Below are 16,277 nucleotides of genomic sequence, written 5' to 3' on the forward strand. Positions count from 1 at the left end.
AAGTGTTGGAGAGAACATAGGCTATAGCAACCCTTATCAATTCTACTGACATTCTGGAAAGTATTCCAAAACTCTTTCTTTTCCCCCAAATTAAGCATATGCATGCCTTATGGTCTAGGAATCTGGGCCCTGAGTACATATAACAAAAATTCTCACTCAGGTCTGTAAGTGGATTGTATGAGGATGGCAAGTTTCTCTTTGTGATGAGATAGTGTAAGGAGGCTACGTGGGGCCATCACCGAGGTTCCTTACTCTATTGCTGAGAACACACAAATTAAATATAAAAGACACGTGCCATGGGATATTATGCAACAGCCAGAAGCAACAGGTTACACGTACATATAAACCACACGGATCTTAAAACACATTGCTGAGTAACTACAATAAAATGTTGAAAAAGATACAGCAAAATAACATCTTTATGAATTAAAAATCATACACAAAACAACAAGGACTTTTTAAAGAACAAATACAAACTAAGAGACACTGATTAAACACAAACTCACGATGGGTAGGGGAGGGAATGTGGCTGGAAAACTGGAGTAAAACAAAATGAGTAACAGATATAAGGGAAGGGCCTTCATCAGACCAATGAAGGTGGTGTGCCTTGAACCAAGGGGTACAACTAACTCAGCCACTTGAAACTGAGATTCAAAATGAGGGAAAAGCAATCCTCCTTCATTAAAAACCTTTGACATACAATGTGGTTGCCTGCTTTGATTCTGATGCAGTCATATTTAGTAACGAGCTTCAAGAAGTTCCTATGTGCATGAGTATGATTTTATTTTGGTACTACAGATTGAACCCAGGGCATTCTACCTCCAAGCTACATCCCCAGTCCTTTTTATTTTATTTTAATTTTGAAACCGAGTCTCACTAAGTTGTTGAGGATCCCAATAAATTACTGAGGCTGGTCTAGAGACAGGATTCTCCTGTCTCAGCCTCCCAAGTACTGGGATTACTGGTGCATACCACCCAGCTTTTTCAAGTTTGTTGCCAAGAGAATACTTCACTGACTTGAATCTGCTCATCATTTGCCTATTTGGTCCTATGCTAAGGCCACGTTGCCCTGGGACAGGTGCCTAGGTTTCAGAGAACTGTCTCTTCCTTGCACAGTAACAGTAAAATGTGTTCATCTCTCATAGTTTCAGATTAGGAGGATATCGCATTCTTTTAATTCTGCTAAGTTTCTGAAATATTACAGATCACCTATACTTCCCAGCTTAACCCATATATGTGTATATATTTTGTAAGTGGGAGACAAGACAGCCAAATGGAATGGATGATTTTTATTAAAAATACCAATTAGTAAGTTTAATGAGTTTGTTTAATTTACCTCACTATGAATACATAAAGGTGATAAAGAAGAAGAAAATGCCATCTTTTAGCCACCATGAAGCCACTGACCTTCTCCCCTTTCAGGAATGTGATCCGTGATGAGTCTGCATTTCTCCTCTCCCCAAAGTCCTCCATGACCTGAGCAGAATGGCTCTGAGTGTAGCACCTCACCGACGACTCATAGCTCAGGTCTCCACTCCGGATGACAGGCACATGCAAGACACCTTCTTTCTCCTTCGCTAGGAGCAGATCCTTTGCAAACTGCATGCTGGGCACTGGGTGAGCAGATGGAGAGATGGAGGCACCATCAGTGGAGAAAAACAGATGCAGTGGCCACAGCCGAGCTCCACTAAAGACCAGCTTAGGCTGACAAATCACAGGTGCCGAGAACAAGGCATGGCTGCTGCTCTTAGGACAAGAAAACAGCCCTCACTCTGAGTGTGATTCCAATGAACTAGAAGAAATCAACAGATCTTGGCTCAGCTTCAGGGTGTGACCACCATCTCAAAAGCAGGCAGGTAATGTAAGTGAAGAAATGGAATAGGCATAAGAAGCATTGTGACAGTGACCTGGGCACTCTACAGTTTACTTTCCTCCAAGGCTACAATATGGGAAGCATCAGCAGGCGCCTGAGGAGGCATGGCCACTCACATGGAGGCCTGGGGCGCAGAAGAGAAGAGCGGATATTGGCAAAGAGAAAAGAGCAGGCCTCTGTTTAAAGGCCTCTAGTCTTTTGTCACCAGATATTAATTTCACATGAAGCCAGAGATCTGGATTCTTCTTCTAAAATTTAAAATAGCAACACATAAAACAGGCAAAAGCAATTCCATATAAACCAAAACTATTTGGATGAAACAAAATACACGCATATTCTGCATTTGGCCAGTGGTCCCCTTGTCTATGGTCACTACTATAGGGTTTCCTTTTCTTTGCTAACTTATGGTCTTATTTGACTTTAGGAAGGTGCCATATAGTCAAACTGTAGTTAAAAACAAGGACTTTGAGGGTAAACAGGCAGGAATTTTCATTCTAAATCTACTACTTATTAACTGTATGGGGCTTTGGGAAAATTACTTGAACTTCTTGGGCCTTGGGAGAATTTTCATGTTTAAATAAAAATATTAATATCTAACTTGTAGAACTTGAGAGGACTGGATTTAATGAGATAATACATACATACTGTATGATAGTCAATGCAGTAACTGGCTCACAGAGGCTCTTTCAAATGTTGGTAGGAATTAATATTTTGTAGTTTGTCTGCCTCCTAACTGCTTCAGGCTTCTCAACATGAAGACTCTTTTTTCTTTTCTTCTTCTTTTTTTTAACTTTTTACCTTCTACAATGCCTACTGTGATGCTCTGCATTAAGACATTTCCTCAAGCCTAACATTTTCTTGGCTACTGGTTATTAACTTCTTCATGAACAATGCAAAGAGTCATATATATGTCAAAGCCTCTCAGGTAAATTAGTCTTTAGGGCTGCAGGAAAGCAACCCTAAAGCTATAATCACCGATTTCCTGGCTGTCTTCTGGAAGTGCACTGCCAAACATAAAAGAAAGGAACTGGAAGGGGTGCTAGCAGCTCCCTACTCTGCAAATCCATTGTAGAAAGCTCTATTTGCCTGCAACCTCCCTTTGCTCAGAGCTGTTGGTTCTAGCAAAAAAACAAATCAAAACCATCCCACCATCATCTGAACTAAGCCTACTAGCTATCCATTATTACTTAACAAAAGGACAGAAGACACCTCTTAAAAGAACACAACATCTAAAGGAAGTTAACAACTCTGGCACGAAGCCTAGCACATTAACCAGTCAGGGCTCTGTCATCCAATAAAATGGGCTGTGCTATCAAAAGGTGGTAGCAATGACATCACCTAGCATAGGAGGACCAGAAAGAGGCTTGTTGCCAGGGAAAAAGCAAGACCAGCAAGGAAGCCTCTCGGCTCCTGACAGACACCTGCAGCTTTAGATTGGCTTTTCTGGCTGGCCTGGCACGCCTCAAGTCTTAGGAGAAAGCTTAGGGATAAAGTGGTAATGTTTAGGTTTTGTCATGCATTAAGCATCCCCCAATTAGTTCTTCCTGAGCTACAAAAGAGTCCTATTTCTATTTCCCCCTCTTTAACAAGATAATTCACCCTTGATTCTATGTAAGACAAGATGAGTGTAGGGTGGATAGATGCACACAATGTTTGTGTGTGTTAAGGGCTTTTACACGTATGTATTAAAGCCATTGTCTCAGCAACAATACAAAGCACTAGGGTCCCCAGGAACGGGTAGCACTGGCCCTAGAAGTTGGGTCTCCTAGACTACAGAGCTCCTCACTTCCCATGCTAATAGAGTACATACACATGAAACAGAAGTTATCCCACAAAGGTGCGCAGGCTGCCTTGGGGTATAAGACGCTTCCTGCCAGCACCTCTCTTCACACGTTTATTGCACATGGCCAATTTGTAGTTTTTTTTTATTTGTGTAAGTCTTGTATCCAGAAATAGAGTGTGAAACTCTGCTCTCCATTACTCTGTATCTCATGCAATGTTGCACACCAGTCTTAGGCATAGAAAATGTTCCGTAAACATCATTACCCTGCTAATCTTCTCAGTAACTGACAATGTTAATATAAATACCGGTGGCTGGATGGCGACGGCCTCTTTGCAGGCACTGGGTAAGCTGGAGATTGAGGGGCAATGGGCTTCAGCTTCCTCGGAGTTAACGAGTAGGTAGGACACAGTTGCGGACACAGGAGTCCAGCACCGTAGCAGCTCCATGACCTTTAATGTCTTGCTCTGTCAGTATTACTCATGCCCACATTAGAGTCTAACTCCAAGTATCAGAGTAGAAGAAGAAGGTGAAAAACAGGAAAACCGTCTGAGATGAGCTACGTAGATGTTTTAAGGTCCCAAATTCAGCCCAGTGGAAAAAGATGAAAGGAGATAACATTACAAAGAAGGCTGGAAGATGACTTCATAAGGGTCAGAGTGACGGTAAGCATTGTTGTCTAGAGAGCAGTGGAGACTAAAACTGCAGTGTGAAAAGCAGGATATAATAGGAAACCAGAGACGGGACTAAGATGGAATAGACCGTATCTATCATCTCCTCTCCTCTCTATCATATCATAGATATGATAGACCATATCTATCATCTCCTCAGTACACAAATTATTTGGCCCCAGCATCACAAGCTGGAGGGTTGCTGTGAAGATCAGAGACAGCGCCTGTAAGATCTTCCTCCCTTAGAGTGTGTGCAGTAAACGGACTCAACGGAAGTTAGCTCTGACTAGGAAGAAAGGTAACAGCTAAAGTAAGCACTGACGACTACAACCGGTTATTGAAGTGGGTTTTGGGATTTCTTCCTCTGGGGCAAATTCTTAGCTGAAAAAGATTGTTGTAACCTCCCTGAAAGATTAGAAATTTTGTTTCTTATATTTGTTTCCTAAGTCTATAACCCCAGTGCCAATTGATAAAACACAGAAAAATTTAACTGGAATCTTGTGTTGATCACAATACAATGAGGATCGTATGTGTTAATGGAATCTCATGGGTTAGTGTGATAAATTATAGATGTGTCAAGAAGGCACATTACATTATGTGCAATAAAATCTACATTTAAAAGACTGTTGTAGGTATTTTCACACATTACATCTAATTTAATTCAACAATCTTATAAGATAGGATTTTTATTATTTACAGAGGAACAAATGAGGCTTAATAAACTTAAGCCTTGGGCCTAGGGCTCTGAGCTAGAATTTGTTGGGGCTGAGATTCTGTTTTGAGACTTCCACCTTTGTATTTACTTTCTACTTCATCAGGGAGAAATTATCTTTTCATGTAAAAAAATTAAGAAGTCATTTCAAAAATAAGCAGAATAACTGATTTTCCTTTTTTAAATTTTATTCCTTCACTAAGGAAAGGAATTCCTTTTTCCAGGAAAGTAGCAATGTTTTATATTTTATTTAATTATTTTTGTGTGGTACTGGGGATTGAGTTGAGGAATACTCTGCCTCTGAACTACATCAGCCCTTTTTATTTTGAAACAGAGTCTTGCTAAGTTACTGCCCACTTTTATGACTGCATTAAATACAACCATGTAGGGAAATGCAAAGAGAATGATCTGGAGCCTGAAGTCTTAGAATGCATGTTGGCTCCTAGCAGACTCTGGGTGCTGTTTATTGCCCTGACTCACAGTTTTCTTACCCAGCAAATAGAAACAAAGTAAAACAAATGGGATTGTAAGCAAATGCAAGTGTGCACATGCATGTGCTCCTGCCTCATGCTGTAAACTCTGAAGTAATAGTTGATATAGAATAATATAATTGTTACCACCTGTTTATGGTTAAAAATTGTGAGTCACAAACATAAATGTAAAACTTAAAGCTATAAAACTGCTGAAAGAAAACATAGGAAAAAATCTGTATAACCTTGGGCTAGGCAGAGATTTAGATACAACACTAACAGTATGAACTCTAAAAGATAAAATTGATTAAATGAAGCAACTTCAAAATGAAAAACAATTGCTCTTTGAGAGACATTGCTAAAAGGAACAGGGGATGTGCATCAGACTGAGATACAGTATTTGCAAAACCCAAATCTTTTTCCAGATTGTATAACAATGTGATAATAGAGGCAAAATAACTCAATTAAAATGGAGGAAAATATTTGAATACTATTTTTCCAAAAAAAGATATAAGGAATGCAAAAGGACATGAAAGATCTCAATGTAATTAGTCATTAGGAAAATTGCCTTAAACTACAAGATATCATTGCATACCAACTAAAATAACTTCTAAAAACATAAAACTCTAACAGTACCAAACAAGCTTTTACTATATGACCCAGAAACCTCACTCCTAAGTATTTACCCCAGACAGAAAAATACATTTAGTCACTATTTATAATTGCCCCAATCTTAACCCAAACTTCATTCAATGGGTCAATCATATATCCATACTAAGGAGAACTACTCATCAATTAAAGAAATGAATTATTCATACATGCAATAATATAGATGACTCTCCAGTACACTTTTATCCATGAAAGAAATAGATTAAAATGGTTTATATTACATGATTGATCTATCTATCTATCTATCTATATATATACATACACACACACACACACACACACACACACACACACACACACACGGCATTGTGGAGAAGGTAAAATTTCAGGTATATAGCTTCCAGGGTTTGGGTTGGAAAAAACTGGCTAAAAAGGGGCATGAGAGAATATTACAGTGGGTTGGAACCTGTGAACATTCAATATCTTTATTATGGTGGTATGTATATCACTGCTCTCTCTTTTACTCTGCTTCTCTTTCTTTCTCTCTTCTTTTTTTGTGGTACTGGACTAAACCCAAGGTCACTCTTACCTCTGAGCTACACCCACAGCTCTATTATATTTTTTATTTTTGAAACAGGGTCTCTCTAGGTTGCTGAGGGCCTTGCTAAGTTGTGAGGCTGGCCATAAGCCTGTGTTCCTTCTGTCTCAGCCTCTCAAGTACTGGGTTTCCAGGCAGGTGCCACTGTGCCCAGCTCACATTTTCAAAACTCATAGAATATCTGTGCACTAAAAAGGGTAAACTTTCTTTTACGTATTTCTATCTTAATAAACCTTGTTCCAGCCGGGCGTGGTGGCGCACGCTTGTAATCCCCGCGCTTGGGAGGCGGAGACAGGAGGATCGCGCTGGTTCAGAACCAGCCTCGCTGGCTTAAGAGACCCTGTTTCCACATAAAAAAGTTAAAAAATAGGTCTGGGAGTGTAGCCCATGGGAGTGTATCCCAAAGGTAGAAGGGTTTCCAGGAATCCCAGTAACACCAACAACAACAAAAAAATAAATAAAACCTTGTTCCAAAATAAGGTAATATCATCTCTCTCTCTCTCTCTCTCTCTCTCTCTCTCTCTCTCTCTCTCTCTCTCTCTCTCTCTCTCTCTCACACACACACACACACACACACCTATATGTGAAAAAATACAGTATTTTCCCTAGAAGGATAAATATAAAAAAAAAAAAAACCCAGGTAAATTGTTTGTTTCTAGTGAAGAGACCTACATTCAATTTTCATAAAATATTCTTTGGCCACTTGTACTTTTTACTACTATATACATGATATAAATTATTTAAGAATTAATAAAAAGCATTAAAGATGACTCTCCTCCTGGGCTGCTTGTTCCTCTTTTGAGGACTTTTAGCCCTTAAAAGGGTTTAATCATGGCTTCTATAGTCAACTATAGGGGCTACTGATGAGGGTCCTCTTGGCTTGGGAAGAAAGTTTGACTCATTTTCTCCACCCAGCTCTGGAATCCACACAATGCATTCTAGAGTTCTGATAATTCTAACTTCCATCAAGTCTTTCTGAGAAGCAACTGCCCTTCCCTGTTCATCCTCAGTTACTTGGATTACATCTTTAGCAGTGACAGGTGTTTTGTTCATATACTTGTCTCTGTTCATGCCTGTGTCTCATCTTTAATACTGCAAATATTAGTTTCCTAAAACAAAAATTTCATACCGCTCCTCTGCTCATAAGCACCTATTGTTCCCATTTGTTTACAAAGGCCTTTGGCTGGAAGAGATGCCTTTTAGGATTTGACTTCAACCTGTCTCCCCAGTTCATTTCTCTGTTTGCTTACTGCCATGCTCAAAGCAAAAGGGGGCATTCTGCTGTTTCCCATATATGAATCTTTAAAACTTTATACTATGTATAAAATCATAGGTCTCCATTTAAAATAGGCTTTCTTTTATTATCCATTACCTAAAACTTTTGTCGCACCTGACGACATGGCTCACTCTCACATCTGCTGTGAAATCTTCTGATCGCCCCACACATGGTTACTGTTTACTTCCCTCTGCTCCCACAGTACTGGATTTATGGCAACGTTAGGTCATTCATTTTCATATACTCTAGTGTTTCTGTTGTAGGGTCTGACTTCCCAACTGAACATTGAACTTCTTGAGGACAGGGCCTGAGGCTTATACATCTCTTTGTGCCTGGTAGAGTGTCAGCAGCATGGATGGTTATCTCCCCCACCTCTCAGTAAAAGTGTATACACACATGTGTTCATGTATGGACATGGGCAAACAGAGATTTCTCAAATAAAAATATAAATGAGTTACAATATTAAATACATGGAATTTAAGGGAAAATTTTTTTTTTCGTTATTGTGCACTGAGCCTAGGGGATTTTTTACTCCCATGCTATAATACCCCGAGTCCTTTTCATTTATTATTTTGAAACAGAGTCTCACTGAGTTGTTGAGGCTGGCCTTGAAACTATGATCCTCCTGACTCAGCTGTCCAAGTGCTGGGATTATAAGCCTGCACTACCATGCCTAGAAATAGCAGTATACTTTGAATAGTCAGTCAGCATCCCCAATCTCTTACCATCTTGGAATGTGTCATTGATCGCAATGACAGCCTGGAAAGGTTTGGTCAATTCAGCCCCTTGTGCTGAGCTGAGGAAAACCACAAATGTCTCCAGTCCTTCAATTACCGGATACTGAGTGTCATCCAAGATGGTCAAGGTGCAAAACTGGAGAGGAAATGAAAGCAAACTTTACTGAGAGCCAAGCACTCAACACCCACTTGCCTTTGAGAGTCTAGGACAAAGGAGGTAACTTGTCTTTCTTTAGTGGCCTCGAAGCAAGGTTTTTGTTGTGTTTAAATCCCTAAGATGATAATCTCTTTATCATGCACTCTTAGGAGTTTGTTTCTAGATATTAACATGAGACAAGTTCAATTTCTATTTCTATTGGATGCTCAACAGTTCACTTGGGGAGTTTTTAGAAAGTACCCTAAAAAAAATTTGTTCAGTTTGTATGTTTATGGTTTCAAACAAAGTACAGATAGTAGTATTGAAAGCGGAACATGGAGTTCTCAGGAGATCTTGGAGAGTGGACTTTAGACCATGTTCACAGAGCCATCCAGACCTACAACTTGGAGGTGCTCAGACTGCTGTAGACTCACCTGCTCAGTGACACCTGGCCCAAACTCCACCTTCCTAGAGCTGGGGACATAGTCAACTCCTGGAGTGGCCGAAGCTGGGTCTGAGGGCCGTGTTGCACACCAGACAGATGTGAAAGTAGAAAGGTCAGTACCGTGGCGTATAACTGGAATCTTCACAGTGCCTGAATTAAGATTAATAGAGATTTTAGTGGTCAACCTTGAGACAGAACTTCAGTGGGGTTTTCAGAATACTGGTCTCTCTCACTGAAATGAAGGTGGTTTTATCCAGCTCAGTTTGCCTAACCCAACTCTAGCAATGCTCCTGTACCCCCCTGAGAAGGGCTGAGAGCTGGCACTGCCCCTCTTTTCACTGACACCAAGGTCAAGAGGAGAACTAGAGGAGGGCTTCTTGGAAGTGATGTTGGAGAGATAGCCCTGAGAGAAGAGAGGTTGTAGTGATGCACTGGAGGGGAGAAGTCCCCATGAAATAACATCTCAAGCCTATTTCAGAAGAAGAAACCCAGACTGTGTCCTCAGCTAGAAAAGAGTCAATACTTAGCTAGGGAACTCTATGAAGCCAGGAGCTGACTGCTCCTAATTAAATGTTTTAACTGGGTTGATTTTCCCATTGTATCCAAGTGTTGCACACATCATTACTTAAACCATATGTGCTCATTGCTTATTTTAGGAATGAAACTCATCTTCTTGTCCATGCTTTGTAATGTCCTGGAGATAATTAGCAATTTATACAAAGTTAGAGAAAAGCTGGTATGAAAACTCCATTAATCACCACATTTTTATAGCCAGTATGCTGTGAAGTAATATGTGGTTATAAGTAGGCATTTAGTGTTTTGGAAAGAAAACATGATATAACAGAAAGGAGAAAGGACAGAGTTCTAATGCAGCTCTGCCATTATATTAGCTGTTTAATCTCTAGGCGTTTACTTAACCACAGAGGTTTATTGTTAAATAAACTACTACATTTGCTCCTCTATGTAACTAACGTTATCTCTTCCACAGAAGATATAGTGAGAATGTGTAGAACACACATGACCTGCTGCCTGGCATTCAGTCCATGCTCAAAAATATTAGTCTCCACTATGCCTTAGAATCCCTTTAAAAAGGTGAATGGCCTTGATCTGACTCAGATCTACAGACACTAGCACAGCCACTGTTTCTTGCCAGCAGCATACAGAGAACTTTGAGACCACTGTGGAGCCCCAAGAGGGAAGGAACCTGGGCTCTGAAATACCATGTGGGAGAGATTTGCCTCTATTAGCCTTAGGCTAAAAGGTAAATTAAAAAGTTCCATTGTGTCAAGATAGTGAAACTTTGGAGTTTATTGGTTTTAGCATCTGGCAGTATGCTAAATAACTCACCTGCATCTTCAATGGATCACATTCCCTGCCTTCAAAAGCCAAATTGTTTATCACCGTGCCCTTCCTCTAGACCACAGAGGTCAGCTCATCAGCTATGAGCCAGACCGTACCCTGTCATCAATAATCAGAGCAAGCAAAGTGGATGGAACTCCCGAAGTTTCATGATATTCCATTCTTAGTCTCGATGGTACCAATATATAATGCCTCACACCACAATGGGGTTGCTAGAAATGACATTCTCAATGGCTTAAGGACATCCTCAATAATGTTCTTAAATTTCTTTCTATTCTCAAGAAGGAAATTGTTCAAGAGAGGGATCAGGAGATGGTGGTGTGGTGAAACCCCGGGGAGGCTCTCCATTACCTGCATCCTCGCTGACAGTGAAAGCTGTGTTGCCCAAGGAGACAGTGGAGGCATCATTGGGACCACTAATGAGCACCTTGGCTGTTGCCACCCTTCCGATGCGGGCATTGTCCGAAGCATCAGCCAGGGCAATCTCAAACTCCTCTTCTTCTTCATACTCGCTGTCATCAATGAGCATGACATCACAGGTGGACATGGTGACACCAGGCCCGAATATCACACGACTCTCAGCAGACATCCCTCTAGATTTGAAATCAGAGCCTGATTCTAGAGCATAGAGGCTACTTCCCATTGCAGACTTGGGGACAGTGTAGCAAACTGCAGATACAATGCTGCTTGAATCTCCTGAAATACAAATGGCAAGACAGCCAGAGCATTTGAAAGAGTACCTCCTGGACTTTAGGATCCCTGGTTACTTAATGAGCTGGGCTCCCTCTGACATGTTCTATCACTATTTCTCTCAAACTCTGGCAGGAAACCTTCCTGAGTTACAGTTTCTTTTAAGCCTGTGGAATAAACCGCTTGAGGATTTAATATACTCCAGATACTTGCCCAAATAACTTAAAATGGATTTGCTATTCTGTGAATTTTGTGCTCTGTTAATTCACAAGACTCATTGCCCACCATCTAAGACCACAGCGGGTGGAAAGATAAGAGACATATTTGGTACTTTAAGTGGCAAAGTAATTGTGTCCTGGAGGTAGTGCTGCGAGCACAGTTCACTGCCTTGCTGAATAAACTTCTGCACTTTAATTCCCTGAGAGAAACAAGCTTGTTTAAAAAAAAAAAAAAAGAAAGACAAAACAAAATAAAACTTGCCTTTTTGTACAAATGACTTTACTTATTAGGACTGCCATGTCCCTCAGTGATAGCCTGCTCTGGGCCTGGCTTGGTGGCCCAGGGCAATCAATGGGGCTTTCCTGTTTTCCAGTGGCATTACTAAAGGTTTTGTGCTCTCCACAGTATTTGTTACACTAATATCCAGTCAGCAAGTTTAATAATGAAGCCTGACACCATCATTTACAGTCATGATGTGACTTCAAATGGAGATTTCATTTCTATGTGTTTTAGAGTCTAAATGTTGTACAATCATAAATCTATACAATCTTTGTTTTGATTTTCTGCCCCTCAAAAATTGCCCTTTATGACTCACATAGAGTTTATTTTTCATCTGACCTCTCTATATGATTTTCAGGTAGGGAAATCTTTAAGTACATTTTCTGTCTTCCAAGAATTAAGGTTCTTACAACTATAACTTCCCTCCTTGACCAAGGTTACTAAATATTTTATGGATTGGGTGATTGATTAAGAATACTGTGTTCATGAATAATTTGCAAGGCTAAATATAACCAGTCTTCTGGTCCAATTTAAGAATAAATGAAACTCTAACTACATGAATTAAGAAAAGAGGCCTTTTGACAGTACTCATGGTGGATGGAAACATTATCAGGGCTTTTCTGGGGAGTAAGTGAGTCAATACATATAAACACATACACATGAGTTAATATGACACATGAACACCTGGCACATAGAAAAGACCCAGTGAATGGTAGCTGTCATTATAGCTCCTTGTCACCTTTGCCACCAACAGACCTTTTCTTTCAATAGGTGCAAATAGAAAACCAGCACTCTCGTTGACCCGGTAGGTCTTCTTATCAAACTCTAATGTGGGCTCATCTTCAGTATCACTGATTATGACTTTCGCCTGGGTGAACTCCCCTAGCAGGGCGTAGGCCGGCATGCTGAGCTCCACAGTGAAGCTCTCCACATTCTCAAACACGTCATCGTCATTGATGACAATGGTGCAGGACTTGGTGTCTTCTCGCTCATCAAACTGCACCTGTCACAAAACAAAGAACAGAAGTCGAGCTGTGACTCAGTGTCCCCTGCTCTTGTCTATAGTGTACCATGAGAAAAGAGGAGCCAAGTCCAGTGGGCAAAGAGTTGACTTGAATCACTGGTCCTTCTATCCCCACTCCCTGCTGTATTTCCTGCAACACTCAGCTACCTCTTCCTGTTCCTCACCTGCATGCTTGGGTGGATTCATTTTAAGGGACATAAGGGGGGCAAACCCATCTCCTACCACTGGAGGACTGCAAAAAAGCACACAATAATTATCCGCTTCCTGTTTTATTAACTCACTTGGGATAGCAACATCATCATTTGATTACTGAGTTCCCCTTCTACTTGAGGCATACTTAACCAGAATAGTATATAACCATGGAGTAAGAAGTCTACTCTCAAGTTCTAGTTCTGCTAGTTCCAAGCTGGGTAAATTTATGAAACTTTACGAACATCAGATTCTTTATCAGCTAACTAACAGTAGTCATTCTCTTATACATATTTATTGGAAGACTAAAAATTATATATAATGAACATGCTGAGTATATTTTAAAGCACTGCACAAATATATTATCATTACCATGACCATAGTACTTATGCAATTAGAATTGACATAGGATCTCACCACAATGAATAATGGAGTTTAAATTCACTGAACATTATTTAAACAAGCCAGACTAATTTTAACTTTATATTTGATGATTTTGCCACAAAAATGGGTTAGAACAATAATGTGAATTAATTTAGCCTCATATAATGCAGATAATTATTTTATATGCACATAATTGTGAGCTTATAATAATTTTCCTGGTTTTATAAGAATAAAAGAGAAAGGGAGAAAGAAGAGAAGAGAAGAGAAGAGAAGAGAAGAGAAGAGAAGAGAAGGGGGAAGACAGACAAAAAGGAAGGAAGGAAGGAAGAAAGGAAGGAAAAATTCTTTAAATGTAACTAGAGATATGGCTTGTCCCTAACTGTAAAGGCAGGAAATGGACCTAGACGATACTGAGACAGCTGAAATAATTATAAAAAATAGTCATAAACTCTAAGGGTAACACAAAACCAAAAAACACAAAATGTTAATCAAAGAGATAATTATTAATACATATCTAATCAGCTAACCAAATTAAGTTTTTATTAAACTCCATATTTTGTAACACCTCCAAGAAAATGAAACACTCAATAGATCTCTATTTAAGATCTAGAACATATTGACGGTCCTTTGTATTTTCTTACAAAACACAAGAACATGCTGTCTTATTCCTTTTGCTAAAAGGTTCTTTAGCTTATCTGTTCTTTTCCAAATCCTCATATAAATTTAACATAAGAGGCCTCAGCTTAGTCTAGCTGATTTCTAAGCTGAATTGAAGAACTCAGCCTACTTTCTTATACCAAGATTTGTGTGTCCATAAAAGTAATTAAATTACTTTGTAAAAAACATTGAATAAATACCTACTAAGTGCCAAGCATTGTGTCCTACAGAAAGGATGACAAATTCAGGGCCCCTTGCCCTAAAGGAGTTGATTATTTCTCTTTCCTCTTAACCCATTCTAAGCACACATCTGCCCACTGAACAACACCCCAGCCTTCTCTGCTCTCTTTTTTTCTTTCTCATTGCCATCCTGATGCTAATGACAACAGGTGCATAGATGATTTGTAGACTTCTTTCTTTATCCCATATTCCCTCCACATCTATATTGCCAACCTGTTGTTCCTCCAAAGCAGTCATAGCATCAAACCTTGGTAATACTGGCTGCTTTCATGTGTGAGGAACATCACCATCCCACTCTTCCTTCTGCCCCACCATCAAGTCCACTGCCAAATCCTAGCAATTCTCACTAATCTGTCCAATCTCTCCACTTCTCTCCAACTTCCCATTTAATCAAAGCCTAAACTGCCACCACCTCAGGCCTTGCTGGAACTGCCCAGCAGTTCAGGAATCGTGGGTCTGCACACCACCTACCTGGCCAGCGTACTCCACGTAGTCTTGCTGTCCAGGCTGGGGGCCGACCCTGGCGCTGGAGCTGGCTGTGCCTTGCTCAGTGCGACACAGGACGATGGCATACTGGTTCAGGTTGCCAGTCCTCTGCACAGTGACGCTGACCGACCCTGCCTTCTCACTGACATTGTAGCTAAAAGTACACAAAAAGACCATCTCTGAAAACCTGCCTTGCAGCTGAGAGGAACCTGCTTGTTCAGTGCCTAGCTCTTCTGTTTGGTTACTGGGGTTAGACAGTTCAGAGAAGAAGCAGTTTGATTCCCCAAGAAGCCATGTAATATATGGGGAGGGGGAGGGTAATAGGGTGGAGGTGGAGGGAAATACGCTGGTGCTGTGCACATGTATGCTTGTATTGCTTTGAACCTCACTATGAGGTATAAAGTACAACAATAAAAGTATATAAAATATGTTATAACCCCACTACATATGTTTGGAGTATATAGACGTATATACAGGTGTTATTTATGCATACACATGGAAATACAAATACACACTTTTTGAAAAAAATTCTTCCAGTTAAATGAAGAAAATGTGTTTATCTGGGACAGTCATAGCACCAAGTGAACAAGGAACTGGGTGCAGAATGCCATCTGCCCATTTTGAAAGAGTTGAGTCAGTCACTTAGAGAATGGATATCTTAGAGTCGCTTAGGAGCTATGGACTTTAGATTTCAGAACATGAATAAACAAGAATCAATCTCTCCCTCATGCAGTAGAGTAATCAGAACAGACCAGTGGGTTCTGAGGGGAGAGAGCTGCTGGGAAGTCTGGTAATGACTCAGCTCACGGGAAACTGACTGAACCAGGTCTATAGAACTTTGTAAAGAATCCAGGACAGTACCAAAGGCAAGAATGTGAAAGTCAAGTCTGGGTAACCATGGTGTTTATGCAAGCACAGTTTTGTGTCAGTGGGAGAGAAACAAGATAAATTTAGTTTACTGCCAGGGATATAAATTGCATTTGCCAAATAGGAGTCCAAATATTCATGTTCCACTAATTCATAGGTATGCAGGATTAGGAAAGCCACAGAGAGCAGGACACTAGCAGGGCATGGCTGTCTTACACTGAGGAGATGCATACTTAAAGTAAACACGATGCTATATGTCAAGTACCTGGCACAGTACCTGCTGCATACAGTATCCAATAAATATTTCATGCAATTATTATTTTCATTATTGTGATCATTACCATCATCATCACCAATTTTTCTACTTTCTCATTTGTTTCTCAAGAATGACAACACAGTAACACTTGTACCTGGTGTATTTGAAGCTGATAAGGGACCACTGGATATGGAAGGCATTATCGCTGACCACATTGGGTTTACTGTCTTTCACCAGAAACTGAAAACTATCCATCATCTCATGGATCTTCTCCTCGTGTAGTACATAACGGATCAACCCCAAATTCACATCCTCTGTGG

General features: G+C 40.2%; 1 protein-coding gene across 1 annotated transcript in view; it reads right to left on the reverse strand.

The window, feature by feature from the left end:
• The window catches only part of FRAS1 (Fraser extracellular matrix complex subunit 1), a gene marked incomplete at its 3' end in the record, with an annotated part of 480,497 nt that overhangs the window by 42,202 nt on the left and 422,018 nt on the right, over nt 1-16,277 (reverse strand). Inside the window, exons 53-59 of the mRNA XM_080697854.1 lie at nt 16,112-16,271; nt 14,820-14,988; nt 12,611-12,857; nt 11,018-11,362; nt 9,297-9,457; nt 8,715-8,862; nt 1,408-1,613 (exon numbers count right to left, since the gene is read on the reverse strand). Coding sequence (XP_080553980.1) covers nt 1,408-1,613; nt 8,715-8,862; nt 9,297-9,457; nt 11,018-11,362; nt 12,611-12,857; nt 14,820-14,988; nt 16,112-16,271 — 1,436 coding nt within the window. The remainder of the gene's footprint in view (nt 1-1,407; nt 1,614-8,714; nt 8,863-9,296; nt 9,458-11,017; nt 11,363-12,610; nt 12,858-14,819; nt 14,989-16,111; nt 16,272-16,277) is intronic.

This window comes from Muscardinus avellanarius, assembly GCF_963383645.1.
Source record: "Muscardinus avellanarius genome assembly, chromosome: 6".
Taxonomy (NCBI): domain Eukaryota; kingdom Metazoa; phylum Chordata; class Mammalia; order Rodentia; family Gliridae; genus Muscardinus; species Muscardinus avellanarius.